The sequence below is a fragment of the Magnolia sinica genome, chromosome 7, assembly GCF_029962835.1.
Source record: "Magnolia sinica isolate HGM2019 chromosome 7, MsV1, whole genome shotgun sequence".
In the NCBI taxonomy this organism is placed as follows: Eukaryota; Viridiplantae; Streptophyta; class Magnoliopsida; order Magnoliales; family Magnoliaceae; genus Magnolia; species Magnolia sinica.
The window spans coordinates 23,145,997-23,165,188 of NC_080579.1; the positions used below are offsets into that span (position 1 = coordinate 23,145,997).

The window sequence follows — 19,192 nt, forward strand, 5'->3', positions numbered from 1 at the left end:
TTTTGATGTATCTCATGGAAATACTTTTAAAAAACTTCATCTTTGACTTCATAAGATAAATCTAGGCTACATGGGACCAGTGTTCGAGTTGTTGGTATCGCTACAAGTTTCGCTGGCCGGAGATAAAGATATAATATCGTTATCGCCGATAATCGGAAATGCAGGGAAAAAGAGGGAAACATGGAGAAAATGGTGGAATTTTTCAGTGAAACTTCATGACATGCCTAAATACACATATTTACATATTTAGGAATGAAAAAAATGCATTAAATAAGAAATTTTCATTTAATGGGGGCCAAAAGACATGCATTGTCGTTAGAAATCACTCAAATAGTAACCAAAATGAGTTTATATAATACAAATGCAAGCTTATAACAATTAAGACATGTAAAAGTAAATGAATTTAAAAAAAAAATACACATTTCTGGCCACATTTCATCCCCACATAGAATGACGAGGTGGCTCGTAATCATTGTTCGGATCTCGTGGCAGTTGAGAGTAGTACTGTTGCCCAACATGTTGGGCCTACCATGAATGTGCATGGGTTATCTACGCCTTCCATCCGTTTTTTCAGCTCATTTTAATGGTTGTTTCGAAATTTGAAGCAGGTCCAAAGCTCAAGTGGACCACACCACATGAAACAATGGTAATAATGATTTCCACAGTTGAAACCTTGGTAGGGCCTACAGTGATGTTTATTTGTCATCCAACCCGTTCATTAGGTCACAAAGACATGGATGAAGGAAAAACACAAATAACAGATTGATCCAGAATTTCTTTGGCCTCATGAAATTTTAGATAGTATAATTTCAATTCACACTGTTTCCCGTGGTGAGGTCCACTTGAGATTTGGATATACTTAGTTTTTGGGCTAAAGCCCTCAAATTATCTGTTAAAATGGATGGACGGAGTGGATAAAATATGTAAATCACGGTGGTCCCCACATAATTTACTCAATACGCGACACATATGTACCCACCCGAGTCCGTAGGACACGGATTAGCTATGACGGGTTGAGCAGCGAGACTTGCCACTGAAGTGATGTCTAACGGTTATGTGGCCCCACCATGGTTTATGTTTCGTATCCACACCATCCAACCATTTGAAGATATCATTTTAGTGTATGAGACAAACAATGAGTCAGATCCAAATCTCTAATGAACCACACCACATGAAAACAATAATGATTGGATAACCACCGTTAAAATCCTCCTAAGGCCCACTGCATTGTTTATTTGATATCCAATTTGTATGATTAGGTCATACAGACCTAGATGAGGGGAAAAATCAAATATTAGCTTGATCCAATACTTTTATAGGCCCCAAAGAGTTTTTAATGGTCTACGTTCATTCAACACTGTGTTTCTTGTAATGTGGTCCACTTGAGATTGGGATATTTTTTGGTCTCATACTCTAAAACGGTCTCGAAAAATAGATGGACGGTGAGGATACAACACATACATCATGGTGGGGCCTACAGAACGTTATGGTAGGCCCAACGAATTGTTTAACGATGAAAATCATTATCTCCGTTGCTATTTGTGGTGTAGATGATCTTTGGATATGATTCATTTTTTGGATAATGCTCTAAAATAATCTCAAAAAATAGATGAACGGTGTAGATATAATAAATACATCACTGTGGGGCCCATGTAACTTTAATCTCCTTTGAACCGTTCGTGCTACTCGGAGCTCGAGGAGTGTCAGTGCTCGTCTGCGCATGACATGTACCTACATCAGCTATATAGCTACTGTGTGGTACACCAGCCAATCCACTTCCCTTTTTTGATAAACCAGCAACGACAATGGCGATTTCGATGATTTTTCCATTAAAACTCTCAAAAATCTCTCCCCAAATTCAGATTTTTTTCAAATCCCAAATCAAATCCCCGTAAGCCTAGGTAGAAATGTAGTTTCCTTTCAAAGCTATTCTATTAGAAGGAAAAAGGGGGTTTTAGGTTTTTCGTTCTTGTGAAAGATCCGGCGCGATTGATCGCGATTGGCCAACCAAATCCAGCCGAAGGCCACTCCTTGAGGTAGATCTTGAGTAAAAAGGTAAGAGAGCTTCTTCTGCTTCTTCTTCTTCTTCTTCTTCTTCTTCTTCTTCTTTTTTCTATTTTTTTTTCCAAATAAGAGGGTCGTCGCCTAATGTCGCCAAAAACACGGCATTTGTTTTGCCTATTTTATCGAAATCTACAGGGTAGTTGGCTGATTTGGCCAGTGATCCGAAAATCTCGCCGATAATATCGAAAATATCGGCAACATCCCGAAGAGAAATGAAATATTGGGTTTTCGGTATCGCAGGTCTGGCGACACCAATAATATCGGCGATATTATCGATTTCTCGCCGATAACTCAAACACTGCATGAGACTAATCTCTACTATACATAATGCAAGTAGCAAACTGACAATTTTGTCCATGCAATTAGTTTTAGGAGAGACCGAAACTTTCAGATTTAATAGGACATCAAGAAGGGACTTCCGACATGGGTCGGGGATATTTAGGGCATTTTCAGTTTGCTTGTGCTTATCAACGGACGGTTCAGATTTTACCTGTGCGTCAACAAGTGGTGCGGAGGCATTCCTGCGTTTTTATTTTTGTTTTTCCCCATGCGAGTAGTCCATGCTCTTTCTCCCTCATCCCTATGTGTAGCCCACACCCACCCTCTTGTGTGTGGCCCACAACCTCTCTACTTTCTCTAATTGTGGTATCCTACATCCTCTCTCTCTCTCTCTCTCTCTCTCTCTCTCTCTCTCTCTCTCTCTCTCTCTCTCTCTCTCCCTCCCTCTCTCTCCACGTGCGTTGCACATGCCATACCCACTAGTCATCAATAAAAGATACAACATACTTGAAACCACAATATTAAACAAGTGGGTCTGGTCCCCAGACATTGGAATGGCCAATATCAAAAGGTGACATTATATTATTAACACAGATCACTATGATGATCTACCATGTTTAGATATTTGACAAGTTTCACATTGAAAAACTAATACATCAGATTGACAGAAACAGACTAGGCATTGTTAGAAGAACTCTCAATAAAGAAATGCAACCAAAATTAACATTTGAAATGCTGCAGAAATTGATCCATCAGCACTTAGGAGGTACAGCCCACCAGCTTCATATTCCTTGTTTTCAGGTCCTGAAAATTCAGGTCCTGAAAAGTACAATATAATGTCTGGAAAGTCACACTATTCAGTTTCTGGCTCAAGCTATTAGCAGACGAGGATAACAGAAAGATTGGGAACATACAATAACGATGTAAAGACAAAAAAACATTCATTAATCGTTCCTTTACAAAGGATATGAGCCAAAGAACAGTGGCAATTTTAGCAACCAATTATCATGTTCAGGTTTGAGCTTCAGTCTGCTTTGGACATCTCAACATATTACCTTAGTGCCATCTCCACTGCATTTAATTCACTTTGGACATCTCAACGTATTACCTTAAGAGTGCCATCTCTACTGCATTTAATTCACATGAACTTATCTTTCTCATCAGAACTCAAAAACACCTTGTCCTCTGCCTCATCCATGTCTAGGTCCTTCATTAGTATTTCTTGAATTCATCAGCAATGTAGAACGTTTGGAAGGAATTGAATATTTTTAAGTACATCACAACCAGCCTCTTCATGCAATTACGGGGCATAAATGTCATTAAGATTAAGAGAAGGGAGGACATCTCTCCCCAAAATCTGAATGCCTATCAGATAGCCGACAACTCAAATATTCTTCTATTCAATGTTTTTTTTTTTTTTTTTTTTTTTTTTCTATCAAGTTCCCATTTTTTGGCACGGCATGGTCAATATCCTGATAAGTGATAACGATATAATTCTTGCTTCATTTTGTGTAAAGTGTAATACTCCCTCTAACAATGACCATCTATGTTCTGATGGATTTGGTAGTTCTGGGCAAATATTCATTTTCTGAAAATAGGTGTAAGCAATGGCATCCTGCTTCTCAGTCAATAACTAATTTCAGGTGTGGAGAAGGCATGATCACAATAAAAAATTTCTAATTCCCGCTTTTCATATCCTGCGTCGCTTTCAAGAGTTTCTTTGAGACATTCACTGATATAACCTAGCTTCATCCATGCTGCTAATACACGTTTTAGCAGATTGATCGCTGAACATAGTTATTTCCATCCAACTTTACAGTTGTGATTGCATTCCCGAGTGATCAACTTAATTTACCATCTGTGGTGTGATCTTTCAAAAATCTCTATTTTTTCTTTTCTTTTTTGTTAAATAAAATTGATATGATCTTTGCAAAAAAATACAATCATAGGATCCATTCCACATCCTTGTCCAGTCATTTTATCATTACTGCCACAGATCTAGATGAAGGTAAATGCAAAAATACACATTTTAGCAGATTGATCGCTGAACATAGTTATTTCCATCCAACTTTGCAGTTGTGATTGCATTCCTAAGTGATCAACTTAATTTACCATCAGTGGTGCAATCTTTCAAAAATCTCTCTCTCTCTCTCTCTCTCTCTCTCTCTCTCTCTCTCTCTCTCTCTCTCTCTCTCTCTCTCTCTCTCTCTCTCTCTCTCTTTTCGTTAAATAAAATTAGTGTGATCTTTGAAAAAATTACAATCATAGGATCCATTCCACATAGGGGTGCACACGGGTCCGGTCCGGTCGGTCCGGTTTTGGGGTGAAACCGGAACCGAACCGTTCCTAACAGTTCCATGAAAATCGGAACCGAAACTGGACCGTTTGCACCCTAGAACCGACCAGAACCGGACCGTAAAAATTGGTTCGGTTCCGGATCAGTTCTATGGTTCTGGAGAGAGAGAGAGAGAGAGAGAGAGAGAGAGAGAGAGAGGAATGGAATGGGGGCAACACTGTAGTAGGGTGGGCGGCGTGAAGAGAATGAGGATTTAGGGTTTTTATTTTTATTTTTTAAAATATATGGTCCGATTCCAGGTTCGGTTCCACAGTTCAGTTCCACAGTTCAGTTCTATGGTTCGGTTCACGGTTCGGTTCGGTTCTACATAACCCCAAATTGAGAACCGAATCGAACTAATCGGTTCTTTGATTTTCGGAATTGGAACTGCTACACTTTATAACTAGACCAAACTGTACGATTCGGTCGGTTCCGGTCCGGTTTACCGGTTCCATGTGCACCCCTAATTCCACATCCTTATCCAATCATTTTAATGCGGGGGTATTTTCACACCGGGCTCAAGTGGGGTGGCCTGTGGGATGTAGAAGCACACTCAGGGTGGGCGGCCCGCGGAACCCATGGATTTGAGGCCCACGAGGAGGGTTCGGCCGAGGACCTAACCCATGGATTTGGGGCCTGGACTATGAGATAAATGGATTAACTCACCATGCTCTATTAGTTCAAGCTTTTAGAGCAAGTGATTAATTATCCTGCATCAAATTGATATCAGAACGGAATGTCTCCTGTTCGAGACTCTTCACCGGGGGTGATTAATGTGAGGGCATTTTCACACCGGGCTTGAGTGAGGTGGCCTGTGGGATGCAGCGGCACACTCAAGGTGGGTTACCCGCGGAACCCGTGGATTTGGGGCTCATGTGAGGTGGGTGACTCATGTGAGGCGGAACCCACGGATTTGGGGCCCACGAAGAGGGTTCAACCGATGACCTAACGCATGGATTTGGGGCCTAGGTTATGAGCGAAAGGGATTAATTCACCATGCTCTATTAGTTCGAGCTTTTAGAGCAAGTGGTTAATTGTCCCGCATCACACTTTATCATTACCGCCACATATCTAGATGAAGGTAATTGCTAAACAAAGCAGCACGATGTTCTCAAAAGGCATATGCAGCAAGTATTAGTGCACGTACTGGATATAGATCCTAATCCATCATACTGTGTAAACCCTGATAAAGACTTAAGATACCAGATGTGATAAAAAAACAATTTTACTGAGATTGATGCATTCCTGTTGTTTGTAATATCAATAGCATCGGCCGATACTATCAGTATCGAAGTGGAGCGACATAAAACAATATGGAAGTCATAGGACTTCCAGGTATCACACAATATTTTGCATTACATTGCATCGTATCGGTGAAATATTGGTACAAAGCAATATATTGAAACTATTGTCATTATATTCTTTCTTGTGTCGATGATACCATTCAATAGTATTGTCGATACATTCCAATTGACACCCTCCTTTTGTATTTTTGAAAAGAATCCCAAAACCCTATTAAATCACATTTTCTCTCAAATCTTTTGCTTCCAATCCATTCTTAAGCTAATTTCGATCAACCCTTTTCAATTATTAGGAGAAACAAGGGGATTTGGGTGTGAAAATCAAGATTGGAGAGAAGGTGGGATGGAATTGCAATGGTGAGTTTTTTTTTTTTTTTCGATTTAATTATTTTTTTTCCAGTAAATCAATTGGAATCAATACAAAAAAGATTAAAATCCATGATTTTGTATGTTTTGCATGCTCAACATAGATTTCAACCTCTTATTCACAGATATGGGAAAAATAGGCGTAATTGGGGGAAATCCTTTTTTTTTTTTTCACTTATCATGCAATTATAATGTGGAAAAATCACCTTAGAGTGGCTGGAGGCCGATCTATAGAATTACGAAAGTTTTTTGATTTTTTTTAAAAAAGTATTTTTTAATTTCAAATTGATCAGTGGTTATTTAGCCTTAATATTCAAGTGTTTTTGAGTATTTTCATAAATTCTAGATTGATCAGTGGTTATTCTTGATGGGTGTCCTCTGTGCTTGAGTGCTGAAGAGTCAGTAAATTATTTGTTCATACATTGCTCCTCTTGTATCATTTGGGCAAGCATCCTAAGATCTACCAATGTTATTTGGGTTATGCCTTATTAGGTTGAAGCTTTGTTCCAAATTTGGCATGCTAAAGGGGGAGGCTCTTTTGGAAGGAAAAGATGGGAGAGTTGCTCTATTGGCACTTTTTTGGGCCATTTGGTTGGAAAGAAACAATTGTTGATTTTGTAATCTTAGGGGTTCTAGTATAGGGGTGTCGAGCAGGGTTGCATTGTATATCAAGGAGTGGGCTTCCTGAGGGTCTTCTTAATGTGGTTTGTTTCTTCTTTTCTTTTTTGCTTTTTTGGTTTTGCTTGCTTCTTTTTTTCTTTTCTTTTTTTTGTGGTTTTTGGCCTTTTGCCTCTAATAGCATTTCATCTTTAAAAAAAAAAAAATCAGCGGTTATTCTCGAATTTGGGGAAAATTGAAGAAAATCCAAAATTTCCCCTATTTCACCCATTTAACTTGCAATTGGAATGTGTAAAAATGGTTTTAGATTCATAAATGATATGAACTGATTTTGAATATAGTTGCATCACTTCTGTCATGCAACACATAGTTTAGGACCTTATACAAAGGAAATTTATTATTTGTATTTGTTTTTTGTGATACTTTAATTTCTAAGTGTGTATTAATTGATTTTAATGTTCTAGTAAAAAGTAACTTGTAGTGTAAGCTACGTAGTGTGCGCTATAGGCTATGTAGTGTGTAGCAGATGCAAAATTAACATGTAGATGGGCAGTGCAAACTTATGTTCATGTGCAAAGTAATGACCTCAGCATGCGTACTATCTTATCTGCTTGTGCAAAGTGACAACCTCATTATGTATATTGTTTTGGAAATGCAAGCTCATGAAAAATGCAAACTTTATATATAATGCAAAGTGTGTTGCTGTCTTCAACTTTCTATTGATACAGCCATTCATACAAAAAGAAAAAAAAAAAAAAGAACAAAAAAAAAAGGAGAGAGGAAAGGGCCTGGGCATACTGTAGACATTCTCAGTTGTTAACTGTATTGTACCTCTTTGATTTTTCTTTACTTGATGATTTCAAAATTGCATTAATCTTCTCTTATCTACTCAGAATCTAATGATTTGCATTCTGGAGTGGACAAAGCCTCTCCCGAGAAGAGCAAGAAAAGAAGGCTGAAGACCCCATCACAGGTTGAAGCATTAGAGAAATTCTATAATGGTATGCGTGCTTCTCATATATAATTTAAATAAAAAAAAAAAAAACCTACAATGATATGTCTTAATTGTATCCTTACGAGAAGTCGCTAACACAATTTTTGTTTTCCTTAGAGCACAAGTACCCCTCGGAATCAATGAGAGCGCAGGTTGCATTGGAGATAGGATTATCAGAGAAGCAGATTTCAGGGTGGTTTTGCCATAGACGGTTGAAGGACAAAAAGCTATTGAAAGAGGAATCTTATGTGAATGGAAAACAAGATATTTCAAATGGGGTCATGCCGGATCATGGCAGTGGACTAAGGCAGGATTCATGTGGGAGCACCAAACCAGGGGAGTATAGGCATCTCGATACTAGAGAGGTAGAAAGCCGGAGGTTTTATACCCAGGATTATCCGGCGGCAGTGCTTGCTCATGAAAGTAGGAGTCAACATATAAATGGTGGAGATTATGATGCCGCAGATGACACTTCTTCAGGAAGTAGTGCAGCTTCACAAGGTAGACTGTTACCTCTGAGATATTCATCTCGTGATAACAGCTCTACATTGATGAATGCTGAGGGCGTAAAAGGCAGGGGATACATGATGGCATCAAGGTATTTATATTTGCAAGATGAGATTGAAAATCCTGCTATCTCTGCTGTTAAAAGGCAACTCGGGAGGCATTATCGTGAAGATGGCCCACCAGTTGGTGTGGAATTCCAGCCACTTCCACCTGGCGCATTTGATTCACCAATTGGGGATTCAGTTCATGGTAATTCTTAATACTTAGTTCTGTAATAAGTGCCTTATGTTGATCGCGTCAAACAAAACTGATCCTGCTAGGTAGTATTTTGAAATTTGAAATGACGTTTCCTCGTACAGCTTTATCCTCGCCATCATTGCCATTTTTTTCTTAAATTATTATTATTTTATTTTTTTTTGCAATCAAATTAGCCTACATCTGATGGTTCCGTTCTCAGGAGTGGCAGTTGGAGTATTAACACATAATTGCCTCTAATTAACACCTTCCCAGTTGAAATAATTGGCTTCATTTGCAAGTGACATTTGTGGTTCTGTAAGACAATGTCTTGATGCCGCCAGAACTGTAAATGATAGATGTAGGAAGATACAACTTTAGAAGAATAAAAATATCAGAGCAACAAGGAGGATCAGTAGTGGTGGAAGCATAAATTTAAAATCTGTGCAGAAAATTTGTGGATGTAAATAGTAGTTTACTGGGCAAGACACTTGTAAGTTTGACATGCTACCCACAGTTGCCTTAAGAAGCTCAATGTTGTAATTGAATCTTCCATAGCAGTCCTATCTCCAAAACAGCATGTGCTTTTGCTGGATTGGGTTTAAAAGCCCTAGGTGTAGCACATTTCAGAAGCACAACTTGAATTACTCCAAAATTTCCTTTAGCTGAAGTAAGTTCTGAAATAACAAACGGAGTCCTTTCTATCGTCTGAATTGAAAGTTCTATGGGCCCCCCATTTGATGTTAGCGTGATCATAGCGACATCATGATGATGCTATTAAATTCTGCTTGCAAGTGCCCCCTCTGCCTTAAATTCTCTTTTTCTTGAGCCTTTCATATTTCCTCTTGATGTAAGGGTTTTTGCTTGGGATCTGAATCCTTCCCTTCTACTTGAAGAGAACTTGACCTTAAGTTCTTCTTGTATGTATGTTTGGATCATCTCCATGGTACTCATGTGAATCAGCTATGTTGAGTGTATTGGCTTAAATCCAAACCTTTCCGGTGGCCCAATCTTTTATGTGCTGTCACCTATCTCTTCGATGATTTTGCATCCTCTTATCTGCTTTTGATAAACTTTTTTGGTAGTGCTTGTGGTAGAATGTTCTCTTTGAAGGTATACCATCACCAGATCACCTTCAGGAAAAAAATTATATTGGAGATGCACTACTCAGTTCACATTTGAACTCTTTGGTGATATGCACTGACTTTTCCAACACTTATTTGTGAATCTCCTTGATTGTTTCATCCATTAACGAATCCAACAGATGATTCTGTATTTTTCTCTAGACAATATCATGTGATGGCTTGCCTTCAGGCCTTTTCTTTGAGTTATTGTACTCAAAATTCAGGTTATGGTAAAGCTACACTCGGTGCATAGCCTTAGCCCACAATGCTCCTCAACGGGTCCCTGAGCTCCAGTTTGCTCATTTGGTTTGTCTATCTATTTAAGGATGGTATGCACTTAAATACTAAAAATTTGTCAAAATGCTGTACTGCAAATTCATCGCCAAGTCCAATTTGTTTCCGTATGTCCTGTAGAAGTCATCTAGGAACATAGTAACACTATTGGATGTGGTCATCTTTGGTATGTTATGGTGTAATGCCCTAGTACTAAACTTCTCTAGTGGTGCGCTTTTGAAACTGTTGACATTTCATCAACAATCCTTCTTTTCTTTTGTGAATTTCTACAATTTGTAGCTCCTTTGGAGAAGGTTTTGATCTCTAAGTTTGGTGCATATGATGTGATATATGTTAATCTACTTCAATTCCTAGTTCAAACTGTTCAATCCTTCACTTCATTTCATACTACTACTACTACTATATATATATATATATATATATATATATATATATATATATATATATATATATATATATATATATATATATATACTACTACTACTACTATATATATATAAAATCATTATCAACATCATCATCCTTGTCGTCATTGTATGTTTTCTCCCTCTTCAATTCACGCTGCAAACTCACGCTTCTGCTCCTGTTCTCGCTCCCACCTGCTTATACTAGAAAACATTTTGAAACATACAATTCAGAACATGGTTCTGAATGATAGTATCGGCTGCCGTATTGGCCCTGCGGGAAAATGATCTCATACGGCGTCACGTATCGAAATCAGGCCTTGTATCAGTCAATTTTTTATTTTATTTTTTAACGCAAAACAATATTAAAAAAAAAAAAAAATAAAAAAAAAAAAAAAAAAAATCAGAAAAATGGGATAAAATGAGATATTCATGAATCTACCTTCTTCTTCTTCTTCTTCTTCTTCTTCTTCTTCTTTTTTTTTTTTTTCTATTTTGACCGTGTATTCGATGATGTATCAAACCATTCTTTGGTAAGAATTTTGTCCCGGTAGGTTGACCTACTGGAAGTTCTGGTGTTCATTTTTTCTTTATATAAGCTATTGGTATATGTCATAAATTGATATGGTGACCCAACTACTCCGATTTGATTAAAAAAACACAAAAAACCCAAAACAATAAATTTAGCCACCCCCCCACCCAAGCAATACATTTGAAAAAAATGGAATTTCATAAATCTCGAAATTAAAAATAAAAATAAAATAAAATATTTTTTTTAAAAAAAAAAAACCCTACATTTTTTTATCTAATTTGATAAAAAATGCACGGCCTCTCTAGATCTGTGATCAGAAACATCAAATTAATTTTTTTTTCTAGAATTTATATTTTTTTCAAGAAATTTAATTAAAAAAAATTGATCAGATCTACATTAGATTTGATTAAAAAAAAAAATGGATGGAGAGTATAGATATGAGTCATACGACTTCATATTAAAAAAATGATTTTTGAAAAATATAAAAAAATCAGGCATAAATGCCCAAAAACTAAAAAACCCCCCAAAAAAGCTCAAATCAATCTTAAAAAATGATATTTTTTGGTAGATCTAGGGGTCTAATAAACATAATAATGGATTAGAATAAGGATCGACAAAAAACTATGGAGTTTTTTTTATACATATTTTCTGATTTTTTTTCAAAATCGGCCCTAAAATGTTTCGATCCTTCAACTTGGTTGAAATCGGATGTTTTGATCCCCCAAGTTACTGTTGATGGTGCTGAAAATCATTTAGGAATGATTTAATCGAGGTATTGCGGAGATTTGAGCAGAAATGAGGGAGAGAGATCGAAAAGGGAAAAAAAGTGTTGGAGCCGTTTATTCCTGTTCCCCAAGCCCCTTATGTTCTAGGTCGGAATCTTCATTGAGATAGACCTTGCTCATCTTCCCTTGATCGGTCCAAACCTTGCTTCTCGCCTCATAATAATTGAACTTTCTAGACGTGATAGTTCTCTCTAACCTTTTGGAGTGCACTTTATCAAGTTCTTGCCAACCGATCTTCCCCTTTGTTTGATGGCCTGGAACAGGGCCACCGCATCATCATCGCATGCATGGAATGACATACCAAGCTTCTTGAGCACCTAGTCCATGACATTGTTTGTCCAATCTATTCGTCCAACCAAAAGTTGTTGGAGAAAGTTCCCATATCCACTACAACCTCTTCTAGAGGTTGGGCCTCATCGATAATTCGAGATTCCACCTCCCCTACAGTGGCCTAGAGGAGTGTGACATCCAAAGTTTCCAAAACATCTTCACACACCATTGCTGACCCTCCAATGCCTCAAAGTGGGATTGGGCTAGGGTCAGAGCTCTAGAATCCCTTACAATTTCTCCCTCGAGACCTTAGACCTCTCCTGCCTCTTCTTCGTGCCTTGGGCTGGCCTCGTCTCTCACTTGCTCTTGCAGGATGAAGCATTCAACTCCATCATTGCCCTCAAGGTCCTTGAGAGGGGGTGTAGAGTTGTCTTTCTTGAGAAGGATGGCCCGCCCGCCCTTTGCTGCAAGGGAGAATGGACTGTTTCTAAGGAGTTAGGAGCTTGGGGTCTGAGGCTTTATCTTTCGAGACACGTGCGAGAACATGATCAAGTGCCATCGCTTCATCATGTGTCATTGATATGTGCAATTAATCGCTAGCTGTCACACAAGGATGGCTTGATCCCTTATGCCCATGCATATTCCACGGGTGTCAGGATTAAAGGCCATGGACCTGACACCTTGGTAAGTAGAGGAGACACATGGCAATAGTAGAGGGGTTCCTGGGTCAGAACTCCTGACTCGATGAAGCGACATTGGGCTCAATATGGCCACGTGTCGCCGAGAGAGACGATTATTGCAAGGCTCAATCCTAAATTGAACTCAAAATAGCCTTAGAACCTGCCTTGACCTCCCGAACCAAAAATGAAGCCTCTTCTCTGGGACGAACCTCACACCGAAATGGGCCCGTGCTTGCGGAATTGAGCTCTTCTGTAGCAGGAGTGGAACTCTCTCTAGCGTGTGATTCTTCTCTTGATGCCACGTACTCGATAAGCAGAGTATGCTTCATGATGCATGCTCCCACAACATACCCAAATTCCACCAAGGGCGTTGATCACTCCAGCTAGCCACCTACCCCCTCATGCTTCGTTTGCAATTGACAACGCAACAGCCCTTCATTTGGTGTACTATTCGACCACTAGAGTGCTCCGCCTTGCCCCCTCATGCCTTCAACAGTTGAGCACTACTAGAAGTCCCATCACTTCCAAATTTCCCCCATCTATAAGGCACACCCCATGCCACCACTCTCTCCTCCTCTAAGGCTTCAAGGATAGGTAAATCTCGCCAACCGTAAGCTAGACAAACTTTAGAGCCTCTCCTGATGCATAATTGGGCAGCATTGATGTCTTCGCCGACCTCGGAGGCGTCATCGATGACTAGAACCTCCCCAATGGACTCCCTAGTGGAAGTGATTATCTCTTTGCTCCACAGCTTAAGAGGGATTCCGCAAATCAAATACCACGTAGAAACTAATGTAGGGGCATTTTCACACCGGGCTCAAGTGGGGTTGCCTGTGGGATGCAGAGGCACACTTGAGATGGGCGACCCGTGTGAGGCAGTACCTATGTAATTTGGGGCCCATGAGAGGGGTTCGGCCAAGGTCCTAACCCATGAGATTTGGGGCCTGGGCTATGAGACAAAGGGATTAATTCGCCGTGCTCTAACAGTTTGAGCTTTTAGAGCAAGTGGTTAATTGTCCTACATCAAATTAGTATCAGAGCGGGAGGTCTTGTGTTCGAGACTCCTCACCGGGGGTGATTAATGCAGGGGCACACGAGGGGGGTTCGGCCGAGGTCCTAACTCATAAGATGTGGGGCCTGGGCTATGAGATAAAGGGATTGATTCGCCATGCTCTAATAGTTTGAGCTTTTAGAGCAAGTGGTTAATTGTCTTGCGTCAAAAACACTTCCAAGTATCGACTGGTACTCCCATTTGTACGCGAAAAGAACTGATCCATTGTTGAATCTCTCGCCGACCAACACCAGATTATCTAAGTTAGTGCTCGGCTTGATGGAAATCCAAAGCTCGTTAGCATTTATTAGTTTAATATTATAGTCCCATTCTTCTAAGCAACAATACACCTTCAACCAGAGTCTCACCTGAGACAAGATGGCCCTTCCTTCATCTATGCAACTACCGACCACCAGAGATGAGGCTTCATGTTCATTACCACCGCTGGGTCAACGTTAACTTTCCATCATAAAGGGCGACTCTTTCCTCCAAACCCAACTTCTATGAGTAGGAATGGCCGTATGATGCAGGACATGGAAAATTAAATATGATATGCAAGATTTCAGGCTTAGATCACACCAATTCAGAAACAATCACGCAAATTCCACATCCCACATGAAAATCCAAACATTCAATTAAAGGGGAATCTATGCGGGTCCAAGCCGACACAGGCTAGGACTGGACCAATAAAAATTAGAAACCAAACGATGTCAAAGGGAAATAAAATCAACTACTCATGCATAAAAAATCAGTCCCTAATCCAAGGGATTCCCTAATTTCAATTCAAGGAACCCTAAGGTGATAGAAAGGGGCAAATCAATTAGGGATCATGTAATTTAGGGTTATGATTCATGAAAAACGGCTATGAGAGGATAAAAGAGGATAAAAACCTGAGCCAAAAGATGATCCCGCGTGTGGACAGCAACAATGGCCCAGACGGACGTGCGCGTGATCCCGGCCGCACGTGTGTGGGGCCCACTATTCAGAAAAAGGCCACCTTGACCCTGGTCGGCCAGGGATGGACTCCAAAACCTCCAAATTTCAACTCGATCCGATGTACGGTTTGTGCGTGGTGCTCCGCCGAAGTTTCAGCTCGCCTGCGGGCCGAAATCTGGAAATCTGTAATGACGAAATCTGATGCAACAAAAGGACAAATTCGAAGTACGGATGGTGGGGGAAGATGGAAAAAAAAAGATGATGGAAGATGGGGGTGAATTGGGATCGATGTGGCTTCGCACCACGGTAGTTAGCCCTTCGAAAAGGGAGGGCTTCGCACCCACTTTTGAATTCTTCCACAACTCACGAAGAAAGCAGAAAAATAAAGTAGGAATTTTTTTTTTATTAACTTCAATGAATGAAAAGAACTACAAGGGGTGCCTATTTATAGGGAGAACCCTATACCCAAAACTCGCACCATGTGCGACACCTATTACTTGGCGATGAAGTAAACTAAAATAAAAACCAAATAAGGAAATCTAAAGCATTAACGATGTTCTAAATAATAACAATAAGCAAAACTTAAAATATAAAACCAATCCGATGAGTGGGCCACGATCATGAGATCCCATGGTGGGCTTTTCTTGACTATCGGGCCACTTTTCTGAACCAAAACTTATCTTCTAGCTAGGAGGCCTTCCCTGGACGTCGTCATCGATCCAGATCGACGATGGGGCCCTCCTTCTGGCATACGTGCGGAGGGGGGTGGCATGAATACGCGTGTGCGTGTGATGTCCCCATCAATTCTCCCCAGTTGCAAAGATTTCGCCATTGGAGAAATAAAACTCCTGAACCGCTTCAGGATGTCAGGATCAAGTCTTTGAAGCTCCTCCTCAGTGAGCCACATGCTGCCTGAACCTGGGCGTGACTTCCATTTAACCACGTACTTCTGAAACCCGCCGTCCGACGTTGAAATTATCTGATGGTCCTGGATATCCTCTATTTCCTTTTTGGGTGTGTGAAGGTTAGGTATGAGAGATAGAGGCTGGGAAAATGAGTCGGGAAGGATAGGTATGGGAGGTAGAGGCTGAGAAGATGGGTCGGGATGGGTAGGTATGGGAGGTAGAGGCTGGGAACATGGGTTGGGACGGGTAGGTATGGGACGTAGAGGCTGAAAAAATGGGTTGGGAAGGGTAGATATGGGAGGTAGAGGCTGGGAAAATGGGTTGGGACGGGTAGGTATGGGACGTAGAAGCTGGGAAAATGGGTCGATAAGGGTAGGTATGGGAGGTAGAGGTTGGGAAGAAAGGTTAGGAAAAGTAGATATGGGAGGTAGAGGTTGGGAAAATGGGTTGGGAAGGGGCCATGGTTCAAGGGATAAATATGAGGAATCAGGATGGGTGGGCGAAGGGCCGGACAAAGTATCAGTGGTCATCTGAAAAGTAACTAAATCCTCCACATCAGATGTGAAACTAATTTCCATGGAAGGTGGAAGATCTATCTCATACACATTGAGACCGTTTTGTTTTGTAATTTTGACGGGTCCAGCGCTACACGCGTGTAACTTACGAACGGCCCTCGAAGGATACCGCTCGGGCCTGATGCAGACCATCATAGAGTCCCCAATATTGAATCCTTTGAAACATTTATACTGGTCTGTATAAAATGTACAATGTTCATTATTAGTCATGATCTTCTGCCTGATTTCTTGATGCCATGAATGAATGTGATGCGCAAAAGACTCTGCAGACTCTGACGGCCTATGGGACAGTGACATAGGGATAAGATTAATAAGTTTCCTAGGTTTATAATCAGTAACGATTTCACAAGGACTTAGACCTGTGGACCTATCGACAAACTTATTCAACGTGAACTCGGTTGTAGGTATTACGATGTCCCATATTCTGGTGTGCTCTATATCCTTCCTAGGGGACTCATTCGGTAGATCATCAGGAAAGATATCACGTAACTCATCCATTACCGGAATGGCCTCAGTGGGTAACTCTACACTAGCCGCTAGTGCACTCTCTCCAGCCACAAGGCCACACATGTTGTACCCCTCAAAATAGTGGTCTTTATGTCTCTCATGGGGTGGGTGTCCGGGTGCACACCCATAATTGATTCCTTGACCAACTCCATTCATTGGTGTATCCTCCAGGTCACCTGCTTGAGATTGGACATCTACCCCAATGGTGGGGTTTGTCCTAGCGATGGTCTTTAGTCGGGTAATGCATACATCAAGTTGTTCACAGCATTGGTACATTTCCAAGCGCTTAATCATAGACTCCAACGTCTGAGATATCTTGTTTAGTGACTCTTGCAATTGTTCCGTGTTTAGTGTAGGGTGCAAACCGAAACTGCGACCTGTACGTGTGGGCATACACTGACTTGCTCAACCTAAAGACCTTCTATGACAACTATATGCGTCTAAAAACTAAATGACCCTACGAGACTCTATATGAAGGAGACTACACACTGTTACTAAAATTCAGCTATATATGATGGACTGAATGCATGAAGGACTCAAACTAAACCCTAAATATGTGGTGATTTCCCCTACAAGAACCCTAGGCTCTGATACCAAATTTGATGCAGGACATGGAAAATTAAATATGATATGCAAGATTTCAGGCTTAGATCACACCAATTCAGAAACAATCACGCAAATTCCACATCCCACATGAAAATCCAAACATTCAATTAAAGGGGAATCTATGCGGGTCCAAGCCGACACAGGCTAGGACTGGACCAATAAAAATTAGAAACCAAACGATGTCAAAGGGAAATAAAATCAACTACTCATGCATAAAAAATCAGTCCCTAATCCAAGGGATTCCCTAATTTCAATTCAAGGAACCCTAAGGTGATAGAAAGGGGCAAATCAATTAGGGATCATGTAATCTAGGGTTATGATTCATGAAAAACGGCTATGAGAGGATAAAAGAGGATAAAAACCTGAGCCAAAAGATGATCCCGCGTGTGGACAGCAACAATGGCCCAGACGGACGTGCGCGTGATCCCGGCCGCACGTGTGTGGGGCCCACTATTCAGAAAAAGGCCACCTTGACCCTGGTCGGCCAGGGATGGACTCCAAAACCTCCAAATTTCAACTCGATCCGATGTACGGTTTGTGCGTGGTGCTCCGCCGAAGTTTCAGCTCGCCTGCGGGCCGAAATCTGGAAACCTGCTTCAATGAAGAAATCTGATGCAACAAAAGGACAAATTCGAAGTACGGATGGTGGGGGAAGATGGAAAAAAAAAGATGATGGAAGATGGGGGTGAATTGGGATCGATGTGGCTTCGCACCACGGTAGTTAGCCCTTCGAAAAGGGAGGGCTTCGCACCCACTTTTGAATTCTTCCACAACTCACGAAGAGAGCAGAAAAATAAAGTAGGAATTTTTTTTTTATTAACTTCAATGAATGAAAAGAACTACAAGGGGTGCCTATTTATAGGGAGAACCCTATACCCAAAACTCACACCATGTGCGACACCTATTACTTGGCGATGAAGTAAACTAAAATAAAAACCAAATAAGGAAATCTAAAGCATTCACGATGTTCTAAATAATAACAATAAGCAAAACTTAAAATATAAAACCAATCCGATGAGTGGGCCACGATCATGAGATCCCATGGTGGGCTTTTCTTGACTATCGGGCCACTTTTCTGAACCAAAACTTATCTTCTAACTAGGAGGCCCTCTCTGGACGTCGTCATCGAGCCAGATCGATGGTGGGGTCCTCCTTCTGCGTACGTACGAGCGTAGGGGGGGCGGCGTGCGTGCGCGTGTGCGCGTGATGTCCCCATCACCGTAACCTCCCGTCTTCCTTCTTAAAAGCCAAAGAAGCCCCCCCTCCCTTTTCTAACTCTCTTAGCTTCACTTCTTGGTTAGCCACATCTAGACTAAACTTGGCTAGCTGCACCAGAAGCTTCTTTCCACCGAAACTTTCTTCGTGGAGCATGCCTATCACCTTCTCCATCTCATCTTCCAATCTCATATGAACAGAGGTGAAACCTCTGGGAGCTCCCGATCTCCAAAAATCGGGAGTCACCACCTCACACACTTTGCCAGGCCTCCCAAAAACCCTGTTAAAATTAATAGGAAGCCATCCTTCTGGATACCTTTAACAAATGAGGATTGGGAGCTCCTCCAATGGGTTCTCCACCCAACCCTTCTTGCTCCAAATACCCTCTTCCTCCATACTTGCATCCTGCCGTTACTGGCTTCAGTTGAAGGATCCTTTACCCCAAAAACAATAAAATTGTTTCCCTCAGTCCCCTTCCCTTCATCTTTCCTCTTCGGGAGATCTTCTCCATCCTCCTCTCCGCGCCGTTTTAGATATTAAGATGACCCAAATCTTCGCTCACTCCTAGTCAATCGTCTACTCAACTCCTTGTTGCGATCCCCTAAACTGT

At 40.8% G+C, this 19,192-nt stretch overlaps 1 protein-coding gene across 4 annotated transcripts in view; it reads left to right on the forward strand.

Annotated features, from left to right (window-relative positions):
- LOC131251212 (homeobox-DDT domain protein RLT2) overlaps positions 1 to 19,192 on the forward strand; it is a 66,656-nt gene that overhangs the window by 3,748 nt on the left and 43,716 nt on the right. For all 4 annotated transcript variants that reach the window (XM_058251802.1, XM_058251801.1, XM_058251800.1 and 1 more), the window contains exons 2-3: positions 7,857 to 7,964; positions 8,075 to 8,713. In XM_058251802.1, coding sequence (XP_058107785.1) covers positions 7,857 to 7,964; positions 8,075 to 8,713 — 747 coding nt within the window. The remainder of the gene's footprint in view (positions 1 to 7,856; positions 7,965 to 8,074; positions 8,714 to 19,192) is intronic.